Source organism: Podarcis erhardii (assembly GCF_964252035.2).
Source record: "Podarcis erhardii genome assembly, chromosome: 3".
In the NCBI taxonomy this organism is placed as follows: Eukaryota; Metazoa; Chordata; class Lepidosauria; order Squamata; family Lacertidae; genus Podarcis; species Podarcis erhardii.
Genome location: NC_138507.1, coordinates 104,868,443 through 104,895,585, shown reverse-complemented (window position 1 = coordinate 104,895,585; position 27,143 = coordinate 104,868,443). Strand labels below are relative to the sequence as shown.

The window sequence follows — 27,143 nt, the reverse complement described above, 5'->3', positions numbered from 1 at the left end:
GTAGATTCACTTGATTTTATTGCGTTTTCTGCTGTTCAAAACTGCTTGTTTTTAAAGTTGTATTTCCTTATTATTTTGTATTACATTGGTTTTAGGTAAGCCACCTTGTGTATTTGTTGTTAAAAAAACAAACCCCAAGGTATAAATCAATAAATCATCAGCACTGTAACTGTATCTCTGTAGCCCAGAGATCTGTTGTTTGTCAACTGGTCCACTCTGGGCAGTTTTAAAATAAGGTTCATATAACACAGTGAAGGAAACACTTTTTTTTAATTTAAAAAAATTAAGCCTATTTTGCAAAAGAAAGGAAGAGGGAAGGATGATATTGTTCCTATGCCACGTTAAGGGTGACTCACAGTTTTCTATTAAATTTCTCAGACTGCTCGCTGAACGTTTGCTTAATCTGTCATCATCGAGCGATGCTTCAAAAAACAAAAACAAGTGGCAGCTCTCTCTGTGTGTGTGCTGTATTAAAAGACAACTGCTGCTTTCTTCCCCACTGAACAGGCAAGATTTTGTGAAGAGGAAGCCAGTTTGCAGATCGTAAAAGAAACCTGGAAATGCCATCCTGAAAATATCAAGTATTATCCTAATGATTATTGCATGCTTTCATTATTACCCTTCTTTATAAGTCTGGCTTACCATGGATTCACTGATAAGGAGGAGGAGGAGTGCCTCTTCGACGTTGTCATGGGGGCTGTAGATGCTGAAAGACAAACAAACCTGTTGTTTTAATATAAGCAACATCAGCAGCTCGCTCATGGGACACTCTTGTTAACACCACCACAGGACTAGTAACTTGAACCGTCTCATGCATGATTCATACGTTATATAACCGCTTCTTCAGGCCAGGATGACTAAAAGCGGCAGGGTGTATCCTAGGAGAAAGCTCAGTCCTGACTCAAGCAAGGCAAAGCTGTTTGGTTAGACAAAACTTCTGCACATGAAGCAATTTCTCTCCTGGGCAAAAAAAAAAAAAAACAAAAACTCCAGATGACAAGTTAAGTTTTCACAGATGGAATATTAAGAAAATGGTAATAAAACACAGATTGTATGGGGCCCACAGAGACCCACAACCAAAGACCTGCCTGTGGTTTTGAGCTGTTATCTGAAATCCAGCACAAACCTCCTCAGCTCTTTGCCATTTCTCCAAGACCTTCATTCCCTAATGCCCTTCTCCCAACCCTCCAACTTCAGACCCTGAGAGCTAACACATATCCCTTCCTGTTACTAGATTTTTTCCTCCTCTAGCCAAACTGATCTTCTGCTTCCCTCATGGTGCCAGGACCTCAATACCTCAAGGACCACTCTTTCCACATGAACCTACCCAGACCCTGACATAATCTTCTGAGGCCCTTCTTCGTGTGCCTCCTCCTCGAGGTCCAGAGGGTGGCAACACGAGAACGGGCCTTCTCTGCAGTGGCTCCCCGTCTGTGAAATGCTCTCCCCAGGGAAGTTCACCTGGCACCTTCATTACACACCTTTAAGCACCAGGCAAAAACGTTCTTTTTTAACCAGGCCTTTGGTTGATCCGTTTGACATCCTACACCCTTTTAAAATGTGGCTCTTTTGGGGGAGGGGTTGTTATTGGGTTGTTGTTTTTATTCTGATTATATATGTTGCAATCTTTTCTGTGAGCCTCCCTGAGACCTCCGGGTACAGTGGGCGCTCGGGTTGCGAACGTGATCTGTATGGCAGGCACGTTTGCAACCAGCAGCGTTCACAACCCGCAGCACCATGTCTGCACGTGCAGGTCACAATTCGGTGCTTCTGCGGATGCACAAAGCGTGATTTAGTGGTTCTGCACATGTGCAAGCGCCGAAACCTGGAAGCAACCCGTTCCAAAACTTCCGGGTACGGCACAGTGCGCAACCCGAAAACGCGCAACCTGAAGCGTCTGTAACCCGAGGTATGACTGTATAGGGCGGTAAAGGTAAAGGGACCCCTGACCATTAGGTCCAGTGATGAACAACTCTGGGGTTGCGGCGCTCATCTCGCTTTATTGGCCAAGGGAGCTGGCATACAGCTTCCGGGTCATGTGGCCAGCATGACTAAGCCACTTCTGGCGAACCAGAGCAGTGCACGGAAACGCCGTTTACCTTACCGCCAGAGCGGTACCTATTTATCTACTTGCACTATGACATGCTTTCGAACTGCTAGGTTGGCAGGAGCAGGGACTGAGCAACGGGAGCTCACCCAGTCGCGGGGATTCGAACCGCCTACCTTCTGATCAGCAAGTCCTAGGCTCTGTGGTTTAACCCACAGCGCCACCCGCGTCCCTTATATTTTTTGCTAGTAGTTGTCAATTCACTAGCTCACCTGCAAACTATATTCAGCACATTTCATGATACGTGCTGTTCATAGTAGGGGAAAACTATATACCTAGAATGGGGGGGACGGACCCGTTTTCCCTCAAGGGCTACATTCCTTCAGGAGTAACGTGGGGGCTTTCGAACTGCTAGGTTGGCAGGAGCAGGAACTGAGCAACGGGAGCTCACCCCGTCGTGGGGATTCGAACCGCCGACCTTCTGATCAGCAAGTCCTCGGCTCTGTGGTTTAACCCACAGTGCCACCTGCGTCCCTCAAATAATAACACTAGAGTATCAGAAATCTGTGAGGGATTCTTGCCCACTTCACTTGTTACTCCCATGGAGTAGGAGCCTGGGGAAGGAGGCTGTGGGGGCCATGCATTGAGTCCAATTCCCACCATTGCTCCTCCTGTCTGTGCCATTAACATGTTCACCATAATGTCTGCAGCAGGGGGGGGGGGGGTATTCCTGCATGTATAGGCTTTTGGAACAATACAGAAACTGGGCCAAAAGGTTATCCATATGGCACAGGGAGCCTCCGTTCATAGAGAAGTTTATACTGCAACTCCCTCTCACCTCCTGCCACTGCCCAAGCTATGACAAACATGGTGTTGGGACCGCTGACAGCTGAGGGAGGACACATGTGACTTGGGGGTGGAGCTAAGGGCCCAGCTCCAAAGCTCTTGTCATCACATGACTCAGGTCTTTCTTCTTCGGCTAAGGGAGCTGGGCATGTTTAGCCTGGAGAAGAGGAGGTTAAGGGGTGATATGATAGCCATGTTCAAATATATAAAAGGATGTCACATAGAGGAGGGAGAAAGGTTGTTTTCTGCTGCTCCAGAGAAGCGGACACGGAGCAATGGTTCCAAACTACAAGAAAGAAGATTCCACCTAAACATTAGGAAGAACTTCCTGACAGTAAGAGCTGTTCGACAGTGGAATTTGCTGCCAAGGAGTGTGGTGGAGTCTCCTTCTTTGGAGGTCTTTAAGCAGAGGCTTGACAACCATATGTCAGGAGTGCTCTGATGGTGTTTCCTGCTTGGCAGGGGGTTGGACTCGATAGCCCTTGTGGTCTCTTCCAACTCTATGATTCTATGATTCTTCAATAAGCGAACTGAAACCTCCAGGGCATTGCAACCAATGCAGCCAACAACTGGGAGGGTTTTACAAGCAGCATACAACCAAACAGTACTACCCAGCCGTTGCAAAGTGTCTTGACTGCCTGCCCTTTCATGTTATTTTATCTGGCCCTGGATGTAACAGCCCCAAAGAACTCTATACGCACTTATCTCCGGTGTGTAGCTGCAGTCTTCGGCGAAGGGTAGTGCAGATGTACAAATTATCCTCTTTGTTCATGAACTCGGGGAGAGGATCAGATAAGGGGCTCCAGTAACAATCTTCGCTCAGGGAGTGCAGGAGCAGCTCTGCCAACTGCTTGGCAGCCGTCTGGAGAAGAATGGACAGAAAAGGAGGGAAACGTGTTTTTTTAAAGCCCACAGTGACACCTATTTGCCTACCAGGTTGATGATTCAACTTGCTACAAGCCAGTACACATGATACGTCGGATCTGCATCGGGTTGCTTTTTTAACTTGGTCAGGATGGCCACACACGACTCACCTTTCCAGTTGTCTCAAATACACAGAGAAATGCTTTGCTTTGGGTATGGCTTTGGTTCTTAGGATTCTCAGCTCCAGTGGTATATAATGGGTAACATTTGTGAATGAGTTATTCCGCCTGGCCTTTGGCTTGGAATCAACTTGATCCCCTCCCCCTCTTTCCTTTTCCCTTTCTCTTTCTGTGATGGAACTCCAATTTGGGGACTTCCCTGGCTTTTTTCTGGCCCATGTAGGACCAGTCTGGATAGCTGGCCTTGGTGAAGACTTGACATTCTCATTGCCCAAAAAGTTTTTGATTTGAGTTCCTACTGAAATGAGGCTGCATTTTTAATGTTTTAATGTCGTATTTTAATCTTGTTTTTAAATTGTATTTCAATCAATTGTTTTTATACCTATGTCAGCTGCCCTGAGACCGGTCTTTGCTGGGGAGGGCGGGATATAAATAAAATCTATTATTATTATTATAAACGATTTTAAGTGGGACCCATGACACAACTCACAATGTGGAACACCAGTTAGGAAACAGAGAGGACCGGGTTCAACTAGCTCAGCCTATTTTTCCAACCAGCACACAATTGTCTACTCCAACAGACAGAACCACTCCTGTGTCTCAACCAGGAGACTTTCTCAACAACTGATACCTTCTCCTTTTCCTTTCCTTAAACTGCAGGTTCTAGGGATTGAAGCTGGGGCTTTGGGGATGAAAAGCATGTGTTCTACACTGAACTGCGAACCCTTCCCCTATTTAGTGTCACACTGCAAGAGTCATCTAGTCCAACCCCCCCCCCCCCCGCCCCGGCAATGCAGGAATTTTTTGCCCAACATGGGGCTTGAACCCACAACCCTGAGATTAAGAGTCTCATGCTCCACCAACTGAGCCACTACCCTGTGATGGGTAAACTATGGTTTGCATCGTTCTTTGGGGGAAGCCACAGTAAATAAAGCCACTTTCTTTGAGAGAGTGTCTGCGTGTGTTTGTGAGTGTGTTTACTGCACGTTTCACTAGCAGTTTCAATTACTTTCACTTTTGTTATGAATGAAACCAGACAAATTGGAATAGCCCAAGTCTTTGATTTATATTATAACAATCTTTGGCAAAAGAAAAAAGAAAAGGGGGGAGTATTATTATTGCTTAGAATACAATGCAAGTAAAAGGCATTCACAGATTGCCATGTAGTACTCTAAATTAATTTAATTGCATGCCTTGTCATGTTTATCCTATCTAAAAAGTGTTTTTTGTCATTGATGCTGTTAAAAATATTTTGAAACCGAATTAAAGGTAAAGGTAAAGGTACCCCTGCCCGTACGGGCCAGTCTTGACAGACTCTAGCGTTGTGCGCTCATCTCACTCTATAGGCCGGGAGCCAGCGCTGTCCGCAGACACTTCCGGGTCACATGGCCAGCGTGACAAGCTGCATCTGGCGAGCCAGCGCAGCACACGGAACGCCGTTTACCTTCCCGCTGGTAAGCGGTCCCTATTTATCTACTTGCACCCGGGGGTGCTTTCGAAACTGCTAGGTTGGCAGGCACTGGGACCGAACGACGGGAGCGCACCCTGCCGCGGGGATTCGAACCGCCGACCATGCGATTGGCAAGTCCTAGGCGCTGAGGTTTTACCCACAGTGCCACCCGCGTCCCTCTTGAAACCGAATTAGCAATACAATATTAAAACCGAAGTCTTCGCCCTTCGAGACAGCCCAATAATTTAGAAGCAATTACAATTACACAATTTGAAGAAGTGGCTATTCAAACATCATGATAAACCACGAATTTGAGATGTTGGGAACAAGCCGCACTCAGCACTGGGCTCCCACCTTTCCCTGATCTTCCTTCATGGCTGGCAGGGAAGCTTTCATTCCCATTTTTGATTAACCACAGTTTAGCGTTACATCCAAACCCTACACTGTGGTTAATCGTAGAACGCCGAGTTGGAATCGACCTCCAACTTCGTCTAACCCCCTGCATCAGCTTAAACCCTGGGACGAATTATAGTTTCTTCCTATTTGTAGTTTGAAGTTAGCTTGGTTTTTGGTTTTATTAAAGCTATAGTTAAGATCAACCACCATTTGTCAGGATTGGATGAAATGATAGGATGTGGTTTATTTATAAAGGCTTCTGAACATCTCTCAGAGGCACTGGAGGAAGACAGGGGAGACTAGAGTGTCTGTGTGTGCATTGTAATTTCAGCTAAGATCTGGTATTGGGAATCTTTTGGTGGTCCTGCCATTCCTTAGACTGGGAACAAGTGGTGGTAGAAGCCCTTTAAGCTTCAGAATCAGCTTCCTAGTACTTTATTTGGGGTTTTAAAGATTATGTAGTTGGCTAATGACAACACTCACATACCTATATACTAGACAAGCATATATGGAATTATAGTTGTTTGCATATATAGTGACATAATGTACCTTTCATTTTTGTTCTATATTTCTTTATATTACTACATTATACTTTATATTTCTACACCTTATATTTCTGCATTATTTCGTTTGGTTTAAATACCCTCAATAATTTTTTTAAAAGATTAGCTTTCTTTTATTATTACTGTTTATTGTTCTAATGCAGATTCTTGATTTTATCCAGTACCCCATAGTTTTATTGCAGCGTTATTTTCCTTGTGTTGTTAATTTTGTTTCTGTGTACCTCGCTTTTCAAGAGTAATAATAATAAAACAGGCTGCAGGTTTCATTACTTAAACTACTGTAGGCTGTTGCCAGGCTGATTTATAATGCAGAACAAATACCGCCTATTTGCAGTGCAGTTTCATGCTGCTGAAAGTAGGTGAGGCCATCACCCTGAGAGACTAGGAACCACGGGGACTTAAATTCCCATGTTGCCCAACTTTCCTGGGCATCGCAGCACATGTCCACAGCAGCATCCCAGCTTCTGCAAACCACGGGAACTACATTTTTCATGACTCCTGGCATCGCTTAATGCTGACCCAAAGTGCAGGGACCCCTAGTGTGGTAGTTTCTTGGAGCGCTCCTCTCTGTCCCCAACCCACCTCAATAAGTTTGGGGAAATGGATCCATTTCAGAATCATTTCCAAAACGGATCCATTTCAGAATCAAAGTCCATCCTCCCCTACCTTCCTCCCTCATGCCCACATACACCTTTCTGCCTATTACAGTGGTACCTCGGGTTACATACACTTCAGGTTACAGACGCTTCAGGTTACAGACTCCGCTAACCCAAAAATAGTACCTCAGATTAAGAACTTTGCTTCAGGATGAGAACAGAAATTGTGCTCCGGCGGCGCGGCAGCAGCGGGAGGCCCGTGTTAAGTTGTGGGTGAACATATCAGACGACACAGCGATTCTTCAAACAGCTCTTGTTTATGCACAGGCCAGGACAGAACTGGACTGAAGGGTTCAGTCAGCCTGCTTATATAGAGCTCCACTACAATGTTACTGTAACAACTTTCTAAAACTATCCAATCACTGAACATCACTTTCGATCCCTTATTTGCATAACTATCTACAGTATCCCCCTGCTGGCCCAGGGTGAGAACTTCAGTACATAACAGCCCCATTAGCTAAAGTGGTGCTTCAGGTTAAGAACAGTTTCAGGTTAAGAACAGACCTCCAGAACGAATTAAGTTCTTAACCCGAGGTACCACTGTACTGCATTTTCTTTTCACAAAATTGCAACATTCACAGACCTCTTAGACAAAGCTGAAGAAAACAACTGAGCATTGGGCTGAGAAATGCCAATCATAAGCAACGTATTTTGGTCACCGGATTCTGCAATTGCGCTCGTGTGGAAAAGAACCTAGTAAGCAAAACAGGCATGCAAAAGTCAGCCTAAAATCAGAACTTCTCTCTATGGGTGTTTCCCAATTCCAATTCCATCCAACCTTGTTATCCCATTAAACGATGCAAAATTGCAAGGCTGGACTCACAGTCCATAGCAAGGAACAGTACTAAAGAACACTAACTGTCTTTTTCCCCCTTCTCCTTTCCTCAAATTGCCATCTGCCAAAAGAAGGGCTCCCTCATCTCCTGATGAACTGGGCTTACCATTCTGAAGCTCTGGGTAGCCTTCGTTTCCATGGTCCGCAATAAGTCTCGGAGGTTTCGTATTCCTTTTACAATGTTGCTAAGAGGAAGGAAACAGCAAGAAATGTAAATTAGGGCTGATTTGATTGTGAACTAACATGATGAAGAGAGAGAGGAAAAAACAGAACATCTCTGACATTTCAAAAAAAATACCCAATCATGCTCAGGTTGGGCTAATGGTAATAAAAAACAAATGAATGAGACCTTCAAAGGATAGCTCATCCCAGATGGTGGAATATGAGACTGTCTCTGATGAGTACAGGAGACATTTGGAAGCTTCTCCTGCATCCTGTTTTAAAGTTCTTTTGAAAGATAGCATCTTATCACTTTGTCCTTGGCATATAAGGTGAGGTTCAGTGGTTCAAGCAGCAGTCTAGGAGTACAGACTTGGGCCCACACCTCCACTCACCCATAAAGGTCACTGGGTGATCTTGGTTGGGCCAAGCTCAACGGCTTAAGTCTGTTCTACCTCACAGTGTTGCCACGATGGTGAAATGATGACAGAATGATGATAACTACTCTATTTCGAACTTAAAAATGGAAAGCATAATGCTGATAGTCAACAAAAGAGGTGTAAAGACTCTCTGAAGGCAAATCTATAAAAAAAATGTAGCATGAGCACCGACAACTGGGAAACACTGGCCTGCGAGTGCTCCAGTTGGAGAATAGCTTCTACCAAAGGTGCCATAGGCTTTGAAGATGCTCAAACTCAGGACGAAAGGGAGAAACGTTCTAAGAGGAAGGCACATTTGGCAAACCCTTACCGTGATCAACTCCCGTCTGGAAACCTATGTCCCCACTGTGGAAGGATGTGTGGATCCCGAATTGGCCTCCACAGTCACTTACGCACTCACTGTTTTAAAACTGTGCCCATGGAAGACAATCTTACTCGGCTGCGAGTGATTACCAAAGAAGAAGAAAATGGAATGGGGGTGGGGAACTACGTATGCTATAGACCAGGGCTTCCAAAACTTGGGTCTCTGGATGTTTTTTTGGACTACAACTCCCATCATCCCTTGCTAGCAGGACCAGTGATCTGGGATGATGGGAACTGTAGTCCAAAAACAGGTGGAGACCCAAGTTTTGGAAGTCATGCCATAGACATAAGAAGAGCTCCACAACCTCCAGTTGCTTAGAACTACAACTTCCATCATCCCTAACCATTGACTATGCTGGCTGGGGTTGATGGGAACTGTAGTCCAAAACATTTAAAGGGCACTGGGCTGGGGCAGGCTTCTATAGGTTGTGTAAAGGAACCTATAGACTTCCTTCTTCTTGAACGAAGAGTACTTTGCAGGCCTATTTTATGAACAGAAGCCTGAATGGATCGTTGTTTATGTTACAACGTACTAAAGATCATGTCCTCTGATGAAGCCCCTTCTTCCCAAATCTGATGGCTACTTAACATTTTATATTGCAGGACGTGTGCGTTCATTGCAGACCACCAGGTCTGAAGCACCTACATGCACTGAAAACAAATATATGTAGGAACATCAGCTGGTGATAGTAATTCAAGCACTGGTGTCTTCAAGATGGGATTACCACAGTGCACTTCATATGAGAATGCACTTGACCGGGAAAGTGCAGAATGCTGCAGAGGGGTTTCTGACAGAAGCGAGACCCTGCCGCCATATAACACCTCTGCTAACAGATCTGCACTGCCTGCCTTGCCAAGTTCAAGGTGTTGCTGTATTATATAAAGCCCTTATATAGGGACGCGGGTGGTGCTGTGGTCTAAACCACTGAGCCACTTGGGCGATTTGAATCCCCATGACGGAGTGAGCTCCCGTTGCTCCATCCCAGCTCCTGCCAACCTAGCAGTTCGAAAGCACACCAGTGCAAGTAGATAAATAGGTACCACTGCAGTAGGAAGGTGAACGGCGTTTCTGTGAGCTCTGGCTTCCGTCACTGTATCCCGTTGCACCAGAAGCGGTTTAGTCATGCTGGCCACATGACCCGGAAAGCTGTCTGTGGACAAACACCTGCTCCCTCAGCCTGAAAGCGAGATGAGTGCCGCAACCCCATAGTTGCCTTGGACTGGACTTAACCGTCCAGGGGTCCTTTACCTTTACACAGGCCCTTAACAGCTGTGGGACAGTTGATGTGGGATCTCCTTGCCCAAATATATGTCCCCTAGACCAGTGTTTCCCAACCTTGGGTCTCCAGCTGCTTTTGGACTACAACTCCCATCATCCCTAGCTAGCAGTACCAGTGGTCAGGGATGGTGGGAAATGTAGTCCGAAAACAGCTAGAGACCAAAGGTTGGGAAACACTGCCCTAGACCACTTCAATCTGTGGAACCAGCAGCTCCAGATGTTGCTGGACTAGCTCTCCCATTATCCCAGACCATTGGCTATTCTGGTAGAGCTGATGGGGGTTGGAGTCCACCAACACAGGTCCCTCCATCCTCAATATAGTTCCCAACTCATTCGTCCGATTAGATAATAGTTTCCCAAACTTGGGTCTTCAGCTGTTGTTGGAGACCCAAGTTTGGGAACCCTGGATTAGATGTTTAAACTCTGTGTCCATTTAATATATATATTAATATATATATATTTTATATATATATTATATAAAATATATATAACAGAACATTGGAGGCTATACACCACACCCCCTCTACAGTATTTATAGGAACTCAAACACTGAGATCCTGCTCTGTTCCAGTAACAAGAAGCCGAAAGCACCAGCCTGAAGATGACGAGTGAGACCTCGTCGAAACGTCGCCTAGACACCCCAACTTTTACACGGGAAGACACCCGAGGACACCAAAACCTGCATTTTATATATATATATATATATATATATATATATATATATATATATATATATATTAAGAATTGCTGTTGCTGTTTAATTAATATTATATACTACCCTTCATCACAAGATCTCAGGGCAGTTCACAGAATAAAATACAAGACAAAAACACAAGCAAATGATCAAAACAAAACAACCAAACAAGAACCCAACCCCTTTCCCACAGACATATTTAATAGGTTATAGAATATTAATCTGCCAGAGGCCTGGTTGAAGAAGAATGCTTTCGCCTGGTGCCTAAAATATATAATGAAGATACCAGGTGAATGTCCGTGGAATTCTATGTTCGTCCTTTGCATTACCTGGAATTTCTGCCATGGACTGGAAAGAAATGGTGGGAGCAGAGGGGAGAGAGATTGGTTTTCTGCTTCCCCCGATGGGTTAAACTAGATAGTTGATAAAGCTCCCTCTAATTTTTATGATTTTGTGCTTCATTGTACTATGTTGTTAACCACCCTGGTTCTTATGGGAGGACAGCAGGGAAAATAATAATGATACATTAGCAGCCCGTCTCCTTGTAAGAACTCTACATTATTTAGAGCATTTTCCCAAATAATTCCACTTCTGGAAATAGGAACCACTCCGCTCGTATAATAATGACCACAATCAAGTGTCCCTCCCCTGTTCCAAAACGTCAAGAGTCTTGACTTATAAAGGGGTCTTCTTGTGCCCCCTTGCGGCAGAAAAAGAAATGTGTGCCACTCAAGCTATGTGACTTGTCTTCTCAGACTCCCACCCTTTGTGTTGAAAACCGAATTTTAAGGGAAATGATTCACATTCCGAGAGCAGAAACACGGCTCAGCTTTCTTATAGTTCCGGGACGTAGGCTGATGCTTCCGCTAATGGTTCACTCAGGCTTGCGATTAAATGACACCTAGTTCTGCAGTCCTATGAACACTGACTTGGGAGTAAGTTTGCACAGAACACAGGGTTGACGTAAATTTTAGGGGTCCCCAGAGGAACACCCCCAATCAGGCACAAGAGCACTGTGCATGTATGTGCCTGGGACTATTTCTCACTAGGTAAGGTAAAGATAAGGACCCCTGGACGGTTAAGTCCAGTCAAAGGTATAAATAATAAATTAGTATTATTATATCATTATTACATTTGTTATGTTTGCAAATCATGTATTTTTTCCATGTCGTAAGCTGCCTTGAGCGTGGTTTTAACTGAGATAATGGTAAAAATAAATAAATAAATAAATAAATAAATAAATAAATAAATAAATAAATTTTATTATTTATACCCCGCCCATCTGGCTGGGTTTTCCCAGCCACTCTGGGTGGTTCAAAGGCAGAATAGTAAACACACAATAAGGCAACATACAAATGAAATTACGTGTGTATGTATTTTATGGAAGGAAAGCTGTGATACAAATGCAATAAACATATAATAAATAAACTAAGAGCTGCACCGATGTGGCCAGGGGGTTCAGTCCTTGTCCTCTTGCATTTTATTTCTGATTAATTCCTTAAAAATTAATGTCTGTCTGAAAGGGAATTTAACAGAGCCCAGGTTTAATGGATAAGCAGGCTCTTGAGCTCCACCAAGGGTCAAGGGAATGGGATACTCCCTGCTCTCTGAATAGTCTTACTTCTCCTTGGGTTCAGAAGGAATATAAGTGAATGGGAGTTGCAGTCTACCTGAGAGTCTCTTCCATGACTGGCCTACCCTGCCTGGCAGTTGTGGCAGCAAGGGAGGCAAAATCCTCCTTCCACTTCAGGACTGTCCAAGGGGATTCGTTTGAACACCCCTTCCATTTTGCAGCAATGTGTTGCACTGGTTCAGCGGTCCTGGCACCATTTTCTGTCTGTGCTTTGCCTAGGACGGCATCAGAAGCCAGTTACATGAAACCACGCTCAGCATCAGTCATTCAAAATGGCAGAGAAGCTGCAGCTACCTACCCACTTTTCAAATGGGCCACATAAGCACTCTGCAGGGCTGCTTCCAGGAAGTAAGGCAGCTCAAAGTCCAGCGTCGGCGCTTGAGTGCCCTTTATGCCTCTCGGATGCGTGTTGCCGAAGCTCTGAGAGCGGGGAAAAAGAGGCGTCATTGTTTGCAGGTGAGCTGGAGCCGCCCTTTGGCTAAAACTGTGTCTTTATTTTTCATCCCAAAAGGACAGAGAAATTGGCTAACGTTTGGGAACCGAGACGAGGCAGAGACAAACCGAAAATTGCACTAAATCATCTATGTTGTTTCGCTTGGCTATTTTTGCACTGTTTTCACAGGCAAGATGCCTGCATTTCTCAGAAAACCTCCGTATACTTCTGGCAATTTGCTGCAGAGCTTGGGACCCATCAAGCTAAGCAGCAGACTCTAGGGGCTCGAGATGTTTCTCTAGGGGCTCGAGAACCTGAATTTTTGGTGCCTGCCTAGAAAAGGAGGATTGCCAAGAACTTTGCAGGCTCAACTGCACAGCTGGTAGGCTTGTTCAGCTGAGTGCGCCCAGGCCTGGAATAACCATGTAACATCTCTATGACTCATGGGAGCGAAGCATCTAACTACAGTGGTGCCTCAGGTTACATACGCTTCAGGTTACACTTCAGGTTACAGACTCCGCTAACCCAGAAATAGTGCTTCAGGTTAAGAACTTTGCTTCAGGATGAGAACAGAAATTGTGCTCTGGCGGTGCAGTGGCAGCAGGAGGCCCCATTAGCTAAAGTGGTGCTTCAGGTTAAGAACAGTTTCAGGTTAAGAACGGACCTCCGAAACGAATTAAGTACTTAACCTGAGGTACCACTGTAGTATGTACTGTATAATGCCATACACGCACACAGAAATCATTAAAATGTGTTAAAATAGATACTTTACAATGAACAAATATATTTAAAACAAGAAGGTATTTAAATGTAAACAATTCATTGCACACATAGGAAATGTATCACCGAAAAAAATGAAAACACCAATTTACGTAAATTTTGCATATGCAGATCTTCACGTAGGTACAAATTTAGAAATATCTATAATTTCTAAATAACTCACAGTTAGAAATAACTATAAGTGGAAATACAGCACATAGGTATAGATGAAAAATTAGAAATCATTACAGTGGTACCTTGGTTCCTGAATGGCTGGGCTCCTGAACAAATTGGCTCCCGAACGTCGCAAATCCAGAAGTAAGTGTTCCGCTTTGTGAACTTTTTTTGGAAGCCAAATGTCTGTTTCGGCTGTTGGCATTGTTTCCGGGGCCAACCATCCAACCAGTAGCTGCGCCTCGGTTTGCGAACATTTTGGAAGTCAAACGGACTTCCAGAACGGATTGAGTTCGGGAACCAAGGTAGCACTGTACTACAGTTCAAACAGAAATGCTACACATCTCACGATACAGAAAGGGGACTTCTGTTTCTCGGGTCCTGCTAAATATTGAGGGAAAACTTAAAAGTAACTGTTCTTCCATATTATAATTCTTTGATTTTAAAGCAAATGGCGCTTCAAACACTCATTCAAAGGGAGGATTGTCTTCTCTAGGAGACATACCGTAGGGATAACAGAGAACCTTGGAGGCTTCACATCTCCTAACATTCAGGAAGTGCTAAAAGGGCCTTTGAAGGAAGCTTTTGTTTACCTTCTCGAGTTCCTGTAGAAACACTTGAGCCATCACACAGGCCCTTTCAAAGCAAACCATGACTTCTTCCTCACGTTCGGAGAGACGGGCCCGGGAAGCGATGGAATTGGGCGAGCGCTCCAGAGCCAAGCCTGTAAGGAGAGCAACAGCAAGTTCTTATTAAAGCCAAGATGGAAATTGCCCATGAACAGGCTTGAGTTGTCACTTAATCTATCACGTCGTGTCACCTTCACTCCATCCACTCGCATGCATACCTCGCAACTTCCCGTACAACCCACTCTTGCACCTGCACAAGGTTTTGTTATCCTCATCACCACCAGTGGCCGCCATTTCTGAAACTACAGTGGTACCGTTCCAGAGCCCCGTTCGCATCCTGAACAGAACGTAAGACGCGACTGCGCGTCTGCGCGTGCGTGGGTCACGTTTTGCCACTTCCGCACATGCGCGTGACATCATTTTGACAGTCTGCGCATGCGCGAGCGGCGAAACCTGGAAGTAACACGCTCCGTTACTTGCGGGTCGCCACAGAGCACAGCCCGAAAATACTTATCCTGAAGCGTATTTATCCCGAGGTATGACTGTATAGCTTGCATATTTCTGCTCTAACTGCCTAGGTGTTTTTAATTGGGGAAATGACTCTATATTCTAAGAATCGCCTTACCCAATATATGCCCACTTGGGACACCTTGATCTGCAGAGGTTGGACTGTTCCAGATGCCACAGAATACTTATTTCACAGTCCCCACCCCACCCCCAAAAATCAATCTTTTAGTGTGTCAGCAGCTACACTTTGGAACTCCCTGCCAATTGACCTCAAACAGGTGTCTTTGCTGGAGTCTTTCTGCACTTCTCTTCTCCCCCAACCTTATATGTACCATATATAACATTAATGTCTCGTGTCAAACGTAACTGATCTGTAGAAAAGACTCTTTAACCTGAAAATAGAGACAATGCACGTACTTTTGTAACCCAAGAAAATCTTTAATAAAACCTACTTTTTTCTTTTAAAAAAAATCTTCTAGCAAGCCTATCCAGGCTACATGTGTTTTCATCTGATTTTAGCTTATTGTTTATTTTGATCAATGTTGAATATTTAATACCTGCTTTAACAGTATTTTACTGATAATTTCATCACCATCATCATCATCCCTCATTGCGAGAAGCAAAGCTACAGGGAACCAGGCAGAGGGCCTTCTCGGTAGTGGCGCCTGCCCTGTGGAACGCCCTTCCAGCAGATGTCAAAGCGATAAACAACTACCTGACATTCAGAAGACATCTTAAGGCAGCCCTGTTCAGGGAAGTTTTTAACGTGTAATATTTTACTGTATTTTTGGTTTCTATGGAAGCTGCCCAGAGTGGCTGGGGAGGCCCAGCCAGATGGGCGGGCTATAAATAATAAATTATTATTATTATTATTATTATTATTATTATTACTACCACTTTGAGGTGGTGGTGGTTGTTTTTACAGCTTAGTGGTATATAAAGTTTGTTAAATAAAATAAACAAATACATCCCTGAGCATTGACCATGCAGGCAGCGGATTATGGGAACTGGAGCAGACCTTACTGAGCAAAGTGGGCCAATGGTCAGATTCAAAACAAGGCAGCACCTGCCCCTCGTTCTTGCCTCTTTCAACCACTCACACCTCTGCACCACACACAGGATTTCGTCCTCTGCCCTGCCTACTCGGAAACTGCACAGAATGTACAGAGGAGGTGTTGGGAACGGGAAAGCAGGTTCACCTTCATGGAGAGCATGTGTTGCAGTGGGGGCAACCATGACATCCCCTGTTGCTGGGTGGGTTAGTATAGATGGCCACGAATTTGATAGGGCACCTCCAATTGTTGCTGGGGGAAAATTTAATGTTGCAAAATTGTTTGATTGATGGGGGTGCTATTTAATCCCTGTGTGCAGCGTTGAGCTTCCTCTTTTCGCTGCGCACATCAGATTACCCACCACCCTCCCTATATTTAGGGTTTGTTCACACTGACCTTGCTATGCCTGTCATGGGGTCGTCTGCTTTTGGGGCAGGGGCCCGGTAGGAATTTTTACCATTTGGCTGATTGACTGGTGCTATTTGGTTTTTTGCCTACCGCATAGCAAATCGTCACAACTTGTAAGTTTGCGTTTAGGCATTGGTTAATTTTGGTTGGTGGAGGGGATGTGGTTGGCTGTGCCTGCCCCTCCAATGCTGCTGCTGCAAGGGCATTCCGGTAAAGGAATCCAAGGGCTCACCATGCTCTTGTCCGAACCCCTGGCAAGGGGCTAGTGCCGCGCAAGAGCCCCTGGGTGCATTTGGGGAGAGGGGAGAGCCTGGCGCCCAGCTCTATTCTCTCCCCAAAAATGTTTACCCGTACTGACTTCCGCAGCCTTGCGGTTGTCAGTTCTGTTCCTACCTCTATGTGGGAACAGATAGTCGCTAACCAATGCCTAAGCAACCACTCACATACTGTAATTCAATAAAGTCGTGGCCAAAATTATGCCGAAAACCAAAACAAAAATGTTGTGTGAACTGTGTCTTTATTTGGGGGGGGGGTCCGGGGGGGGCCTTCCCTTTATTTTTCCTGTTCCTGAAAAGGATGCTCTCTCCACCACGCAAAGCTGCTGAGGGGCAAAGAACAAAGCATCACATGACTCAACACACACAAATAAAGAACAGGCAAATGTCCGCATGGATGCATGCAGCTCACGACAAATCATATATAAGACGAAAGATCTGAAGAGATGCTCCCTTGCCTCACTTCTGTGTGGCTTCAGCAGGAGGAGGAGGAAGAAGAAGAGACAGAATGGAGGCGGGCAAAGCTGTGGTCCTCCAAATGTTGCTGGACTACAACTCCCATCATCAATTAGCAACCTCTGGGCTTAACTTGAACGGCATTTCCTCCTCCACCACCAGCATACAACCCCTGCTTTAAACAGATTTAAAATCCATATGGCTTTAATTCTATCCATGTTTAATCGTATTTTAATGATTTGATTTTTTTCTAGGTCTGGGGCCGTTCTTGTTTTCATCTGTAAGCCGCATTTAGGAGAAACGGTGGGGCTACAACTAAATATATAATAAATAATAACACCTGGAAGGCTACAGGATCCTCATCCCTGATTTAGAGCATTCTGCCTCGCATTGGGCCAAAGGGGAGGTGAAGGTGCCACATCGCCAATATAACTGGCTGCAGGACTGCAGAAAAATATATATATGCACAGCTTTGCTGTCTTCCACATGCAGCACCATATGCATTTTCTCACGTCCTCACACACAGGCACAAACATGCAAAAGCATAAAGAGGCATGAAAATCAAGCTCCAATCAGAAACACACATTCTTAGGGTGCCGCTGAGAATAAAAGTGAGAACCCTCCTCTCTCTAAGCAGCTGCACATATTTCTGACCCTCCAAGTGTCTCTATTTTCCAGGGACAGTCCCAGATTTACAGAAGCCATCCCGGTTTCTGATTTGATCCCAGAATGTCCCACTTTTCTTTAGGACGCCCGTATTTTCATGGGAGAAATGTTGGAGGGTATGGAATAGGAGGTCCCTATTTTCATGGGAGAAATGTTGGAGGGTATGGAATAGGAGGTCCCTATTTTCATGGGAGAAATGTTGGAGGGTATGGAATAGGGTGTCCCTATTTTCATTGAAGAAATATTGGAGGGTATGATATTTAGGCCTTGGGTGACACTTGCAGCTTGGGCAGTTTTAATAAACCAAGGCTGTTTTAAGGAACTGAGCCTTCCACAACAACAACTAACACCTGTGTCCCTCCCTAGAGACCATTATTCTTTCCCCACACTGCTTGCGTGTTGTTCTGGTCAGGATGCAGCAGCTCCCCCGGGGATGTTAGAAGGTCTCCTCAGGTCAGGCAACAACAAAAATAGTCCAAGAACTCCAGTGTCTGCGTATACTGCAAACTGCCCTTTGATCCTCAGATGAAGGGCGGTACATAAATTTAATAAATAAATTTGCTACCATGGGTCAATGTCTGTCCATCCTAGATTACACCAACTGACCTGGTCTTAAGAGAAAACGTTAGGCCAGTGACTGGCAGTCTTAAGCATGTCTGTCTGCACAGCAGGAAGCTCAGTTGTGCTCTTAGGGGCTTAATCCCCAACAGACTCTGTTTAAACAATTTATAAGCCGCCTAACTACAAGAGTGGTTCACAAGGATATAACCTCAAAAATAATAATAATAAATCGGTTATAAATTCAAACATTGATTAAATGCTTGCTGGAATAAGTCTTCAGCAGGTGCCTTTAGATCAGCAGGGAGGAGACCTGTCTGACCTCGCCTGGGAGGGAAATTAGGCCCACAATACTGAATGCACGGCTCCTAGTGGATTCAAGCTACGTGCCTGAGCCCTGAAGGGCCACTGACAGTGACGCCTGCAAAAACCTCCTTGACCAGTCGCAGATATAAGGGATTATGTGGTCCTTGAGGTATCCTGGACCCAAATTGTTAAGACTCTTCTAAATGAATGCAAGAATTTTGAACCTGGTCTGATAGCGTATGGGCAGCAGCCAGAGCAGACTTCTTTCTGAGCACTAGAGTTGTATGTGTGTGTGTCTGGTTTTTTTTTTTCTTTTCTTTTTTCTTCCTTATTGTGAGGTGTTGTTTTGTTTTTGTTTAATATGGTGTTTTTACTTTTGCTTTTTGTAACCTTTAAAATTTTAAATAAATATTATTTTTTAAAAAATACATTAAATATTAGGTAAACGTAAAGATCGTGACCGACTCTGGGGTTGCAGCACTCATCTCGCTTTATTGTCCAAGGGAGCCAGCGTACAGCTTCCAGGTCTATGGCCAGCATGACTAAGCCACTTCTGGTGAACCAGAGCAGCGCACGGAAATGCCATTTACCTTCCCACCAGAGCGGTACCTATTTATCTACTTGCACTTTGACATGCTTTCGAACTGCTAGGTGGGCAGGAGCAGGGACTGAGCAAAGGGAGCTCACCCCGTCACGGGGATTCGAACCGCCGACCTTCTGATCGGCAAGCCCTAGGCTCTGTGGTTTAACCCACAAAGCCACCTGCGTCCCTACATTAAATAATACATTACATTAAATACACCCTTAACAAACTATGGTTCCCAAAATTCTTTGCAGGAAGCGATGACCGTTTAAAGTGGCATCATGGGTCTTGAAACGTCTGCTGTGGATGTGGCCTCACTCACAAAGCTGTCCTTTCCAGATGTCATTATCCAGCAAGGTTAACCCCTTCTGCTAGATATGCACAGAAGCCAACAAAGCAGCGAAACCATCAAGACACATCAAGCGTGCCGAGAGATCAACATGCACACATCAAACTGACCACCGGCGCACTCACTGCAAGGCTCATTCCAATGGTACGTGTGGAGTTCAGTTTCAAGCTTTACATACCAGTCGGAGGTCATCTCAGAGCTCCCATCCACCTAACAAGCTGGAAGGCATGCTGAAAAGGAGGAGAATAGGAAAGGTAGATCGACAGAGAGATAGATAGCAACTATTCCAGCAACATTCATATAAAGAAAAGCACTGATGAAGATCGCAAGAGGGTTTTTACAAAGTTCCTCCAGAAAAATAACGCATTCCTGCGACACCCAACTCCCACCAAATGAAATAGGGTTAACAGGCATCAAGAGATGTATTTTCCTCCACACACACACACACCCTGAAGCCTGAAAAAGCAGCAAGGACAAATGCAAAGTGTTATGCAGAGGGAAGAAGAGCCATATGATTCAGATAACTAGCTACGAACTACTGAGAAAAGTGAGAGGTTAAGGCAAAGAGCCAACAGTGGGGTAATGCAGCAAAAAAAGCTAACGTCATTTTAAGGTAAAGGGACCCCTGACCATTAGGTCCAGTCGTGACCGACTCGGGGGTTGCGGCGCTCATCTCGCTTTATTGGCCAAGGGAGCCGGTGTACAGCTTCCGTGTCATGTGGCCAGCATGACTAAGCCGCTTCTGGCGAACCGGAGCAGCGCACAGAAACGCCATTTACCTTCCCGCCAGAGTGGAACCTATTTATCTACTTGCACTTTGACGTGCTTTCAAACTGCTAGGTTGGCAGGAGCTGGGACCAAGCAACGGGAGCTCACCCCATCGCGGGGATTCGAACTGCCAACCTTCTGATCGGCAAGTCCCGGGCTCTGTGGTTTAACCCACAGTGCCACCCGCGTCCCAACATCATTTTAGGCTGCATGAAAAAGAAGGATCCTGACCCCAAGAGGCAGGGGGTGGTGCCAGTCTGGACTGGTAAGGTATCAGCAGCAGCAGTTCCCTTCGGCCTTTTCAGATCTCATGCTTTCCTGTAACCCTGACACACAAAATCATCACCATCACCAAATAGTTCCAGCAGACAGGGGCAACCCATTACCTTTGATTACAAAAGCTTCTGTCAGCAGCCGCAGCATATACAAAGGCTTCTTCTCCACCGCGATGTCATCAAGGCCAGCTCTTGCATACATGCTGAGAGCATCCCTGTAAGAGCCCTCGACATAATGGAGCTTCGCCAGGATCAGCATGGCTTCTGTCAAATCTTTTGGCTGGAAAAATGAAACAATTTCCATCAATAATCCATCAGACCCCCAACCGGAACAATGCAATGTTGACATTCAGCCCCAATCCTGAATTCAAGGAGAATCAAGTGTCTCGATGCACAAGCCTTGTGAGCTTTGATGTATACACTGAGCTGTGATAAGCAAACACATTTTCATTCATTTGAAAGAAATATATCCATAGATCTGCCTGCGCGCTGTCTCGCCAGAGTGGTACATGCTCCGGTTATCTCCCGCTTGGACTATTGCAATGTGCTCTGCATGAGGCTACCTTTGAAGGTGACTCGGAAACTACAACCAATCCAGAATGTGGAAGCTAGACTGGTGACTGGGATCATATAACGCCAGTCCAATGCATTCTACCTTGGCTCCTAGTATGTTTCCAAGCACAATTCAAAGTGTTGGTGCTGACCTTTAAAGCCCTAAACAGCCTCAGCCCTGTATACATGAAGGAGCGTCTCCACCCCCATGATTCAGCCTAGACACTGAGGTCCAGCGCTGAGGGCCTTCTGGCAGTTCCCTCACTGCAAGAAGTGAGGTCACAGGGAACCAGGCAGAGGGCCTTCTCGGCAGTGGTAGCCGCTCCTCCCATCAGACGTCAAACAGAGAAACAACTGTTTGACTTTTAGAAGACATCTGAGGGCAGCCCTGTTCAGTGAAATTTTTAATGGCTGATGTTTTATTGTGTTTTTTAATATTTTGTTGGGAGCCGCTCAGTGTGGCTGGGGCGACCCAGCCACCAATTGGAGCAGTGGCAATGAAACTTCCTGTGCCATCTCAGCTGAAATAATTGTATAGCTCCACCCAATGCAAATTGAACAGATTTTGGACAGCCTCCCCAAAGCTGCCAAATATCCCTCCCCAATTTGTGGGGCATGAATGGCCCTGTGGAAGAGCGGGATAGTCAGCCACTCAAGGTTAAGCCATGAGCCCGGGTTTAGATGTTGCAACAAGACACTCTGACTTGTTTCCTAGTGGCACAGCAGCAAAAAGTGCAGAGCAGGGGAGGAGCAGAGCAAGAACACTTCTCAGAATTATGTACCAGCATATTTTGCATTCACATTAAAGCATAGTGTGTGTTTGTTTTCAATCTTTATTGAGTTTAATTGATAACAAAACATTCTTATATATGGTATTTCAAAAGTCTCATGTAGTTAAGCAAGAATGTATGGTGAAATGAACTGTATAGGAATGAATTGATATTTATTTGTCGCTTTTGAAATAGTGTTTGTTTTTAACTATAGTTTAAATGAAATCTGGGTGGAAAGAAATAGGTTTCTTTCCTGAATACTTTAATTTCCCCCCAAAAGCATAACAAAATTTTGGCAAACACTGAAAACCCCCTCATTTGCACTATTTTGTTCCCTTTTAGAATGTGAAGATGTTCATATAAGATCTTTCAAACTGTGTGTCTGTGTAGGTTATTGTTATTGTTTGCTATTATGTTATGTTTTTGCGTTTTTACATTGTAAACTGCCCTGTGATCTTCGGATACAGGGCAATATACAAATTCAATAAATAACAATAAATAAATAACAATGTGATGTGTGAAGCAGATCACAGAATCCTGCAGCAAGGACAATGGATTAGATCAGGCTTCCTCAACCTCAGCCCTCCAGATGTTTTTGGCCTACAACTCCCATGATCCCTAGCTAGCAGGACAAGTGGTCAGGGATGATGGGGACTGTAGTCTCAAAACATCTGGAGGGCTGAGGCTGAGGAAGCATGGATTAGATTCTAGTGGAGGATTTTCTTCCCTCCTAAATGGAGCAAAAGGAAATGGAATTATTTACTGGAGTCTTTTATGAAACGCAGGACTGAGAGACAGATTGGTTCCAACATTTCGTATCTGAGCCTTGCAATTGTGCATCATTAACAGCACATTAAATGCTCATGTTTTATGTCAGCCAAGGACGCTTACCGGCAACTTCCCTCGGTTTAGAATGCCCGTCAAATACTTTTTGGCGTCGCTCATTTTGGGCTCAGATTTTTCCATTAATGGAACGGCGTCCTTGATTTTGGCAAGGTTCTCGTTCAAGCACAGCTCCAGCAGTGCCTCTGCAACTAAAAGGTTCCCATAGTCATCTGCAGGACAGAGTAGACAGAGTAAAGGAAAGTCACACACTCAATGTCATGTTCTCATCTATAGCAGGCCACAAAGATAAACACAGAAGTTATCCGCTATATAAACATTTTGTTACATAAGGAAGTTAAAATACTGAGAGCAAAAGTTAGTCGCCTACAAAACAACAAGCTCAGACGATTCTCTGCTCATTTTTGGCACAGGCAACGACCATTTTGCACGTGTTCAAAAGGAATACAGAGATTTTTCAGCCCTGAAAAATCTGTACTGGAAATACATCGTATTTCAGCTGCAAGGAATGGGCATAATTTTCTCGCCCTCCTAGGAAGCTGGCCAATGCCAAATTGTATAGGTTGGTTTCAGACTTAAGGCAACGATCCTAGGGAGTAAACCTTTGAACACTGAGGAACTTACTTCTAAATAAGCATGCATAGGATCAACATTTTGCAATTAGGAAAACGACAGGCTAATGCACTAAGAAGTGTGGGATGAAGGAATGCTTAGTAGGAAAAAGGTGTAACCACCAGGCAAGCAAATCGTGATGAATACTGATGAATTTCTTACAAACAAATCAGAAGGAATGTTCAATAAAGACTGGGTCTAGTCTAACTTCCAGCAAGAATAGCACCACCAAGCCAAATAATATATTGCTCTAAAATGAGAGCAGAGATAGGGGAACCAGTGGCCATCCAGGTGTTTTGTTGGACTTCAACTCCCATCAGCCTCAGCCAGCATGCCCAATGGTCAGGACTGATGGGAGCTGTAGTCCAGCAACATATGGTGGGCCACTGTTTCTCCCATCCGTGCTTTAGAGACACGATAAGTCATTGAGCTTACATGGGCAACCAGCCAGCTGCCCAGCCACAGTCAAAATTAAGAAGGTTTCTGTTTGTATAAACATAAGTTGGAGGGAGGGAGCATACATTTTCTTACAGAAGTGCTTCTGCTCCAGTGGCGTTACCTGAGTAGATTCAAAGTGATTTCTTGCCGAGCACTCCAGCCTGCAAGAGGCACTCGTTTCAGCGGAAAGGAATGCAAAGCATACAAAAGGGGACGCGCGCGCACTCGAACAGCTGCTTCGCGCACAGTGGAGCACCTGCGGGGCTCTGGGTTATGGCAACAAGACACCATCCAGCGAAAGGCAAGTGTGCCGAGCTCCCAAAGCAATTAAACCGAACTTGAGCATGCAATGCGCACAGAAAAGGCCTTCACTCTTCACCGTTGTTTGAAGTGCATACCGATGGGTCAACAGCGGCCTCCCTCAACCTGCTGCCCTCCAGACAGAACAACAGAATTGTAGAGTTGAGGGTCAGCTAGTCAAATACACTACAAGGCCGGAATCTCAGCTGAAGCATCCATGACAGGTGGCCATCCAACCTCGGCTTAAAAACCTCTAAGGACGGACAGTCCACCACCTCTCACTGCCAAACAGCTTCCTGTCAGAAAGTTTCTTCCTGGAGTTTAGTCAGAATCTCCTTTCTTGTAACTTGAATCCACTGGTACAGGTTCTACCAGGAGAAAACAAAGCTCCTCTTCCATCCGGCAGTCATTTAGATATTTAATGATGGCTATCATATCTCCTCTTAATCTACTTTTTCCCATGCTAAACATACCTAACTCCCTTAACTCTTCCTCATAAAGCTTGGTTTCCAGACCCTTTTGCTATCCTGGTCGCCTTCTCCTGTGCACATTCTAGCTTGTCAATATCCTTCTTAAACTGTGGCACCCAGATGTTTTGGATTCCAATTCCTATTAACCCTGCCTAGCACATGCTGGTGGGAGTTGTAGTCCATCCAAAACATCTGGGAGGCACCAGGCTGGATAAGGCTGGTCTACCATGACGGTTTCAGCATTGGACCCCTTTCACAAAGGGCAGCTCCGGTTTCAACCTAAATTAAAATCCATATTCCCAGCCTGTACCTAACAGATTGCTTTGTTAAGCACACGGGTTCATCAGTTAATATTAGCTATCCTCGGTCTACAGTGGTACCTCTGGTTGCAAACAGGATCCGTTCCAGAGGCCCGTTCGCAACATGAAAAGTGGCGCATCTGTGCACGCATGGGTTGCAATTCACCGCTTCTGTGCATGTGTGTTATGTCATTTTGCGCTTCTGCGCATGCGCGAGCGGCGAAACGCGGAAGTAACCCTTTCCGGTACTTCTGGGTCACCGTGGGACGTATCCTGAAAGAACGTAACATGAAGCGGACATAACATGAGGTATGACTGTACATAACTCCATGCTCGTCTGCGGGGGTTTGGGGATGTGCCAGGTTGCCCTGGCTTCTACACACACAGGTACTGCTGTGGCAGGAAGGTAAACGGCGTTTCCGTGCACTCTGGTTTCCATCACGGTGTTCCAGAAAGCTGTCTGTGGACCAACGCCAGCTCCTTTGGCCTGAAAGCGAGATGAGCGGCACACCCTATAGTGGCCTTTGACTGGACTTAACTGTCCAGAGGTGCTTTACCTTTTTACCTTTTTGCCTTGCACCGTGTGCACAGATACTAGGAGGTATGACTTTTCATCACATTCCTGCTCCTGTGTAGAGGAACACAGAAGCTTTAATGAGCAAACCATCTTCAAAGGCAGCCCCATGTACAGAGCACTGCAGTAGTCTAGGGCATTGCCCGATCATGGCTAACAGCTCTCATGCTGTTAAGTCTTGCTGGGTCCCATTACTCCTCTCTTCACAGCTGAAGCAATTAAACCAGGAAGCTTGTAATTAGCCACAGTCTCCCCATATAAACTACAGAAGTTCTCGCCAACCCGGTGCCTTCCAGATGTTCTGGACTACAGTTCCCATCAGCCCCAACCAGCACAAGTGTGTGGTTCAAAACGCCGGAAGGGTGCCAGGTTGCCAAAGGCTGCCACACAATGCCCTTCCCTGTGGCTGAACATCATAGAAAAGGTGGACAGGAACCTGCCTGATCGTCTCTGTGGACTCTCCTTCATTGGAGGTTTTCAAGCAGAGGTTGGATGGCCGTCTGTCATGGATGCTTTAGCTGAGATTCCTGCATTGCAGGGGGTTGGACTAGATGTCCCTTGGGGTCCCTTGCAACTCTGCAATTCTATGATCTAAGTCATCTTCATTTTGTTTTAGCAACTGCATTGAACAGTCATTTCAATGGGCATTAAGGACTCCTTTTATTTTGTACAAGAGACGACTATGGACTTTTCTGAGAAAAAGTGTTTTCAGGAGTTTGTCCTCCATGGCTGTTTTTTCTCACTGTGAGACCTCTGGTAACCTTCCAAGGAATCCCGTGGAACACAGCTTGAAAACGACTGAAACGGTAGCGCTCTAAATTTCAACAGCAGTTTCCTAGCTAAGCAGAAAACCTCATTCGCAATGGAAGGAGACAAGTAGCAACGGAAAAGTGAATAAGTGCATAAAGGCTGCTTACAAGCTACTGGCCATTTGCAGAGAGTTGGACAGGGGTGGTCACAGTGGACAATAAGAGGATCTTAAAAACAGGAAACGCTCTTCCCTGAAAAGCTCAGAGTGACCTCTTTTACACAACAAAGGGAGTCCTCAGTGCCCATTGAAATAACTGCTCAACTTCAGTTGTGGGGGGGAAGGAAGACGACTTGGGCGACTGTTTGCCAACACTCCAAGGGCCACATGTCAGTGCTGGGTGCAGCCAAAGTATAATTAATAATAATAATAATAATAATAATAATAATAATAATAATAATAATTTATTATTTATACCCCCACCCATCTGCCTGGGGTTCCCTAGCCACTTTGGGCAGCTCCCAACAGAATATTAAAAACACGATAAAACGTCCAACCTTAAAATCTTCTCTAAACAGGGCTGCCTTCACATGTCTTCTAAAAGTCAGGTGTTTATTTCCTTGACATCTGATGGGAGGGTGTTCCACAAGGGTAGGCGCCACTACCAAGAAGGCCCTCTGCTTGGTTCCCTGTAACTTGGCTTCTCACAGTGGGGGAACTGCCAGAAGGCCCTCGGAGCTGGACCTCAGTGTCCGGGCTGGATGATGGGGGTGGAGACACTCCTTCAGGTATAGATGGGGACTATGGCCACCCTCCCCACAAACACACTCGCTTCTGTGCACATGAGCACACCCTGAAGTACATTCGTGCAGCATTTTCGCCCTCGTTTCTGGGCCATCCCTGGCATTGCCAGGCAACAGGCCTGCTAAGGGTCT

General features: G+C 45.2%; 1 protein-coding gene across 1 annotated transcript in view; it reads right to left on the bottom strand.

Annotated features, from left to right (window-relative positions):
• Positions 1-27,143, bottom strand: part of TTC7A (tetratricopeptide repeat domain 7A) — a 191,656-nt gene that overhangs the window by 159,896 nt on the left and 4,617 nt on the right. Inside the window, exons 2-8 of the mRNA XM_081854624.1 lie at positions 22,816-22,979; positions 20,714-20,882; positions 14,364-14,494; positions 12,703-12,824; positions 7,943-8,021; positions 3,595-3,755; positions 643-706 (exon numbers count right to left, since the gene is read on the bottom strand). Coding sequence (XP_081710750.1) covers positions 643-706; positions 3,595-3,755; positions 7,943-8,021; positions 12,703-12,824; positions 14,364-14,494; positions 20,714-20,882; positions 22,816-22,979 — 890 coding nt within the window. The remainder of the gene's footprint in view (positions 1-642; positions 707-3,594; positions 3,756-7,942; positions 8,022-12,702; positions 12,825-14,363; positions 14,495-20,713; positions 20,883-22,815; positions 22,980-27,143) is intronic.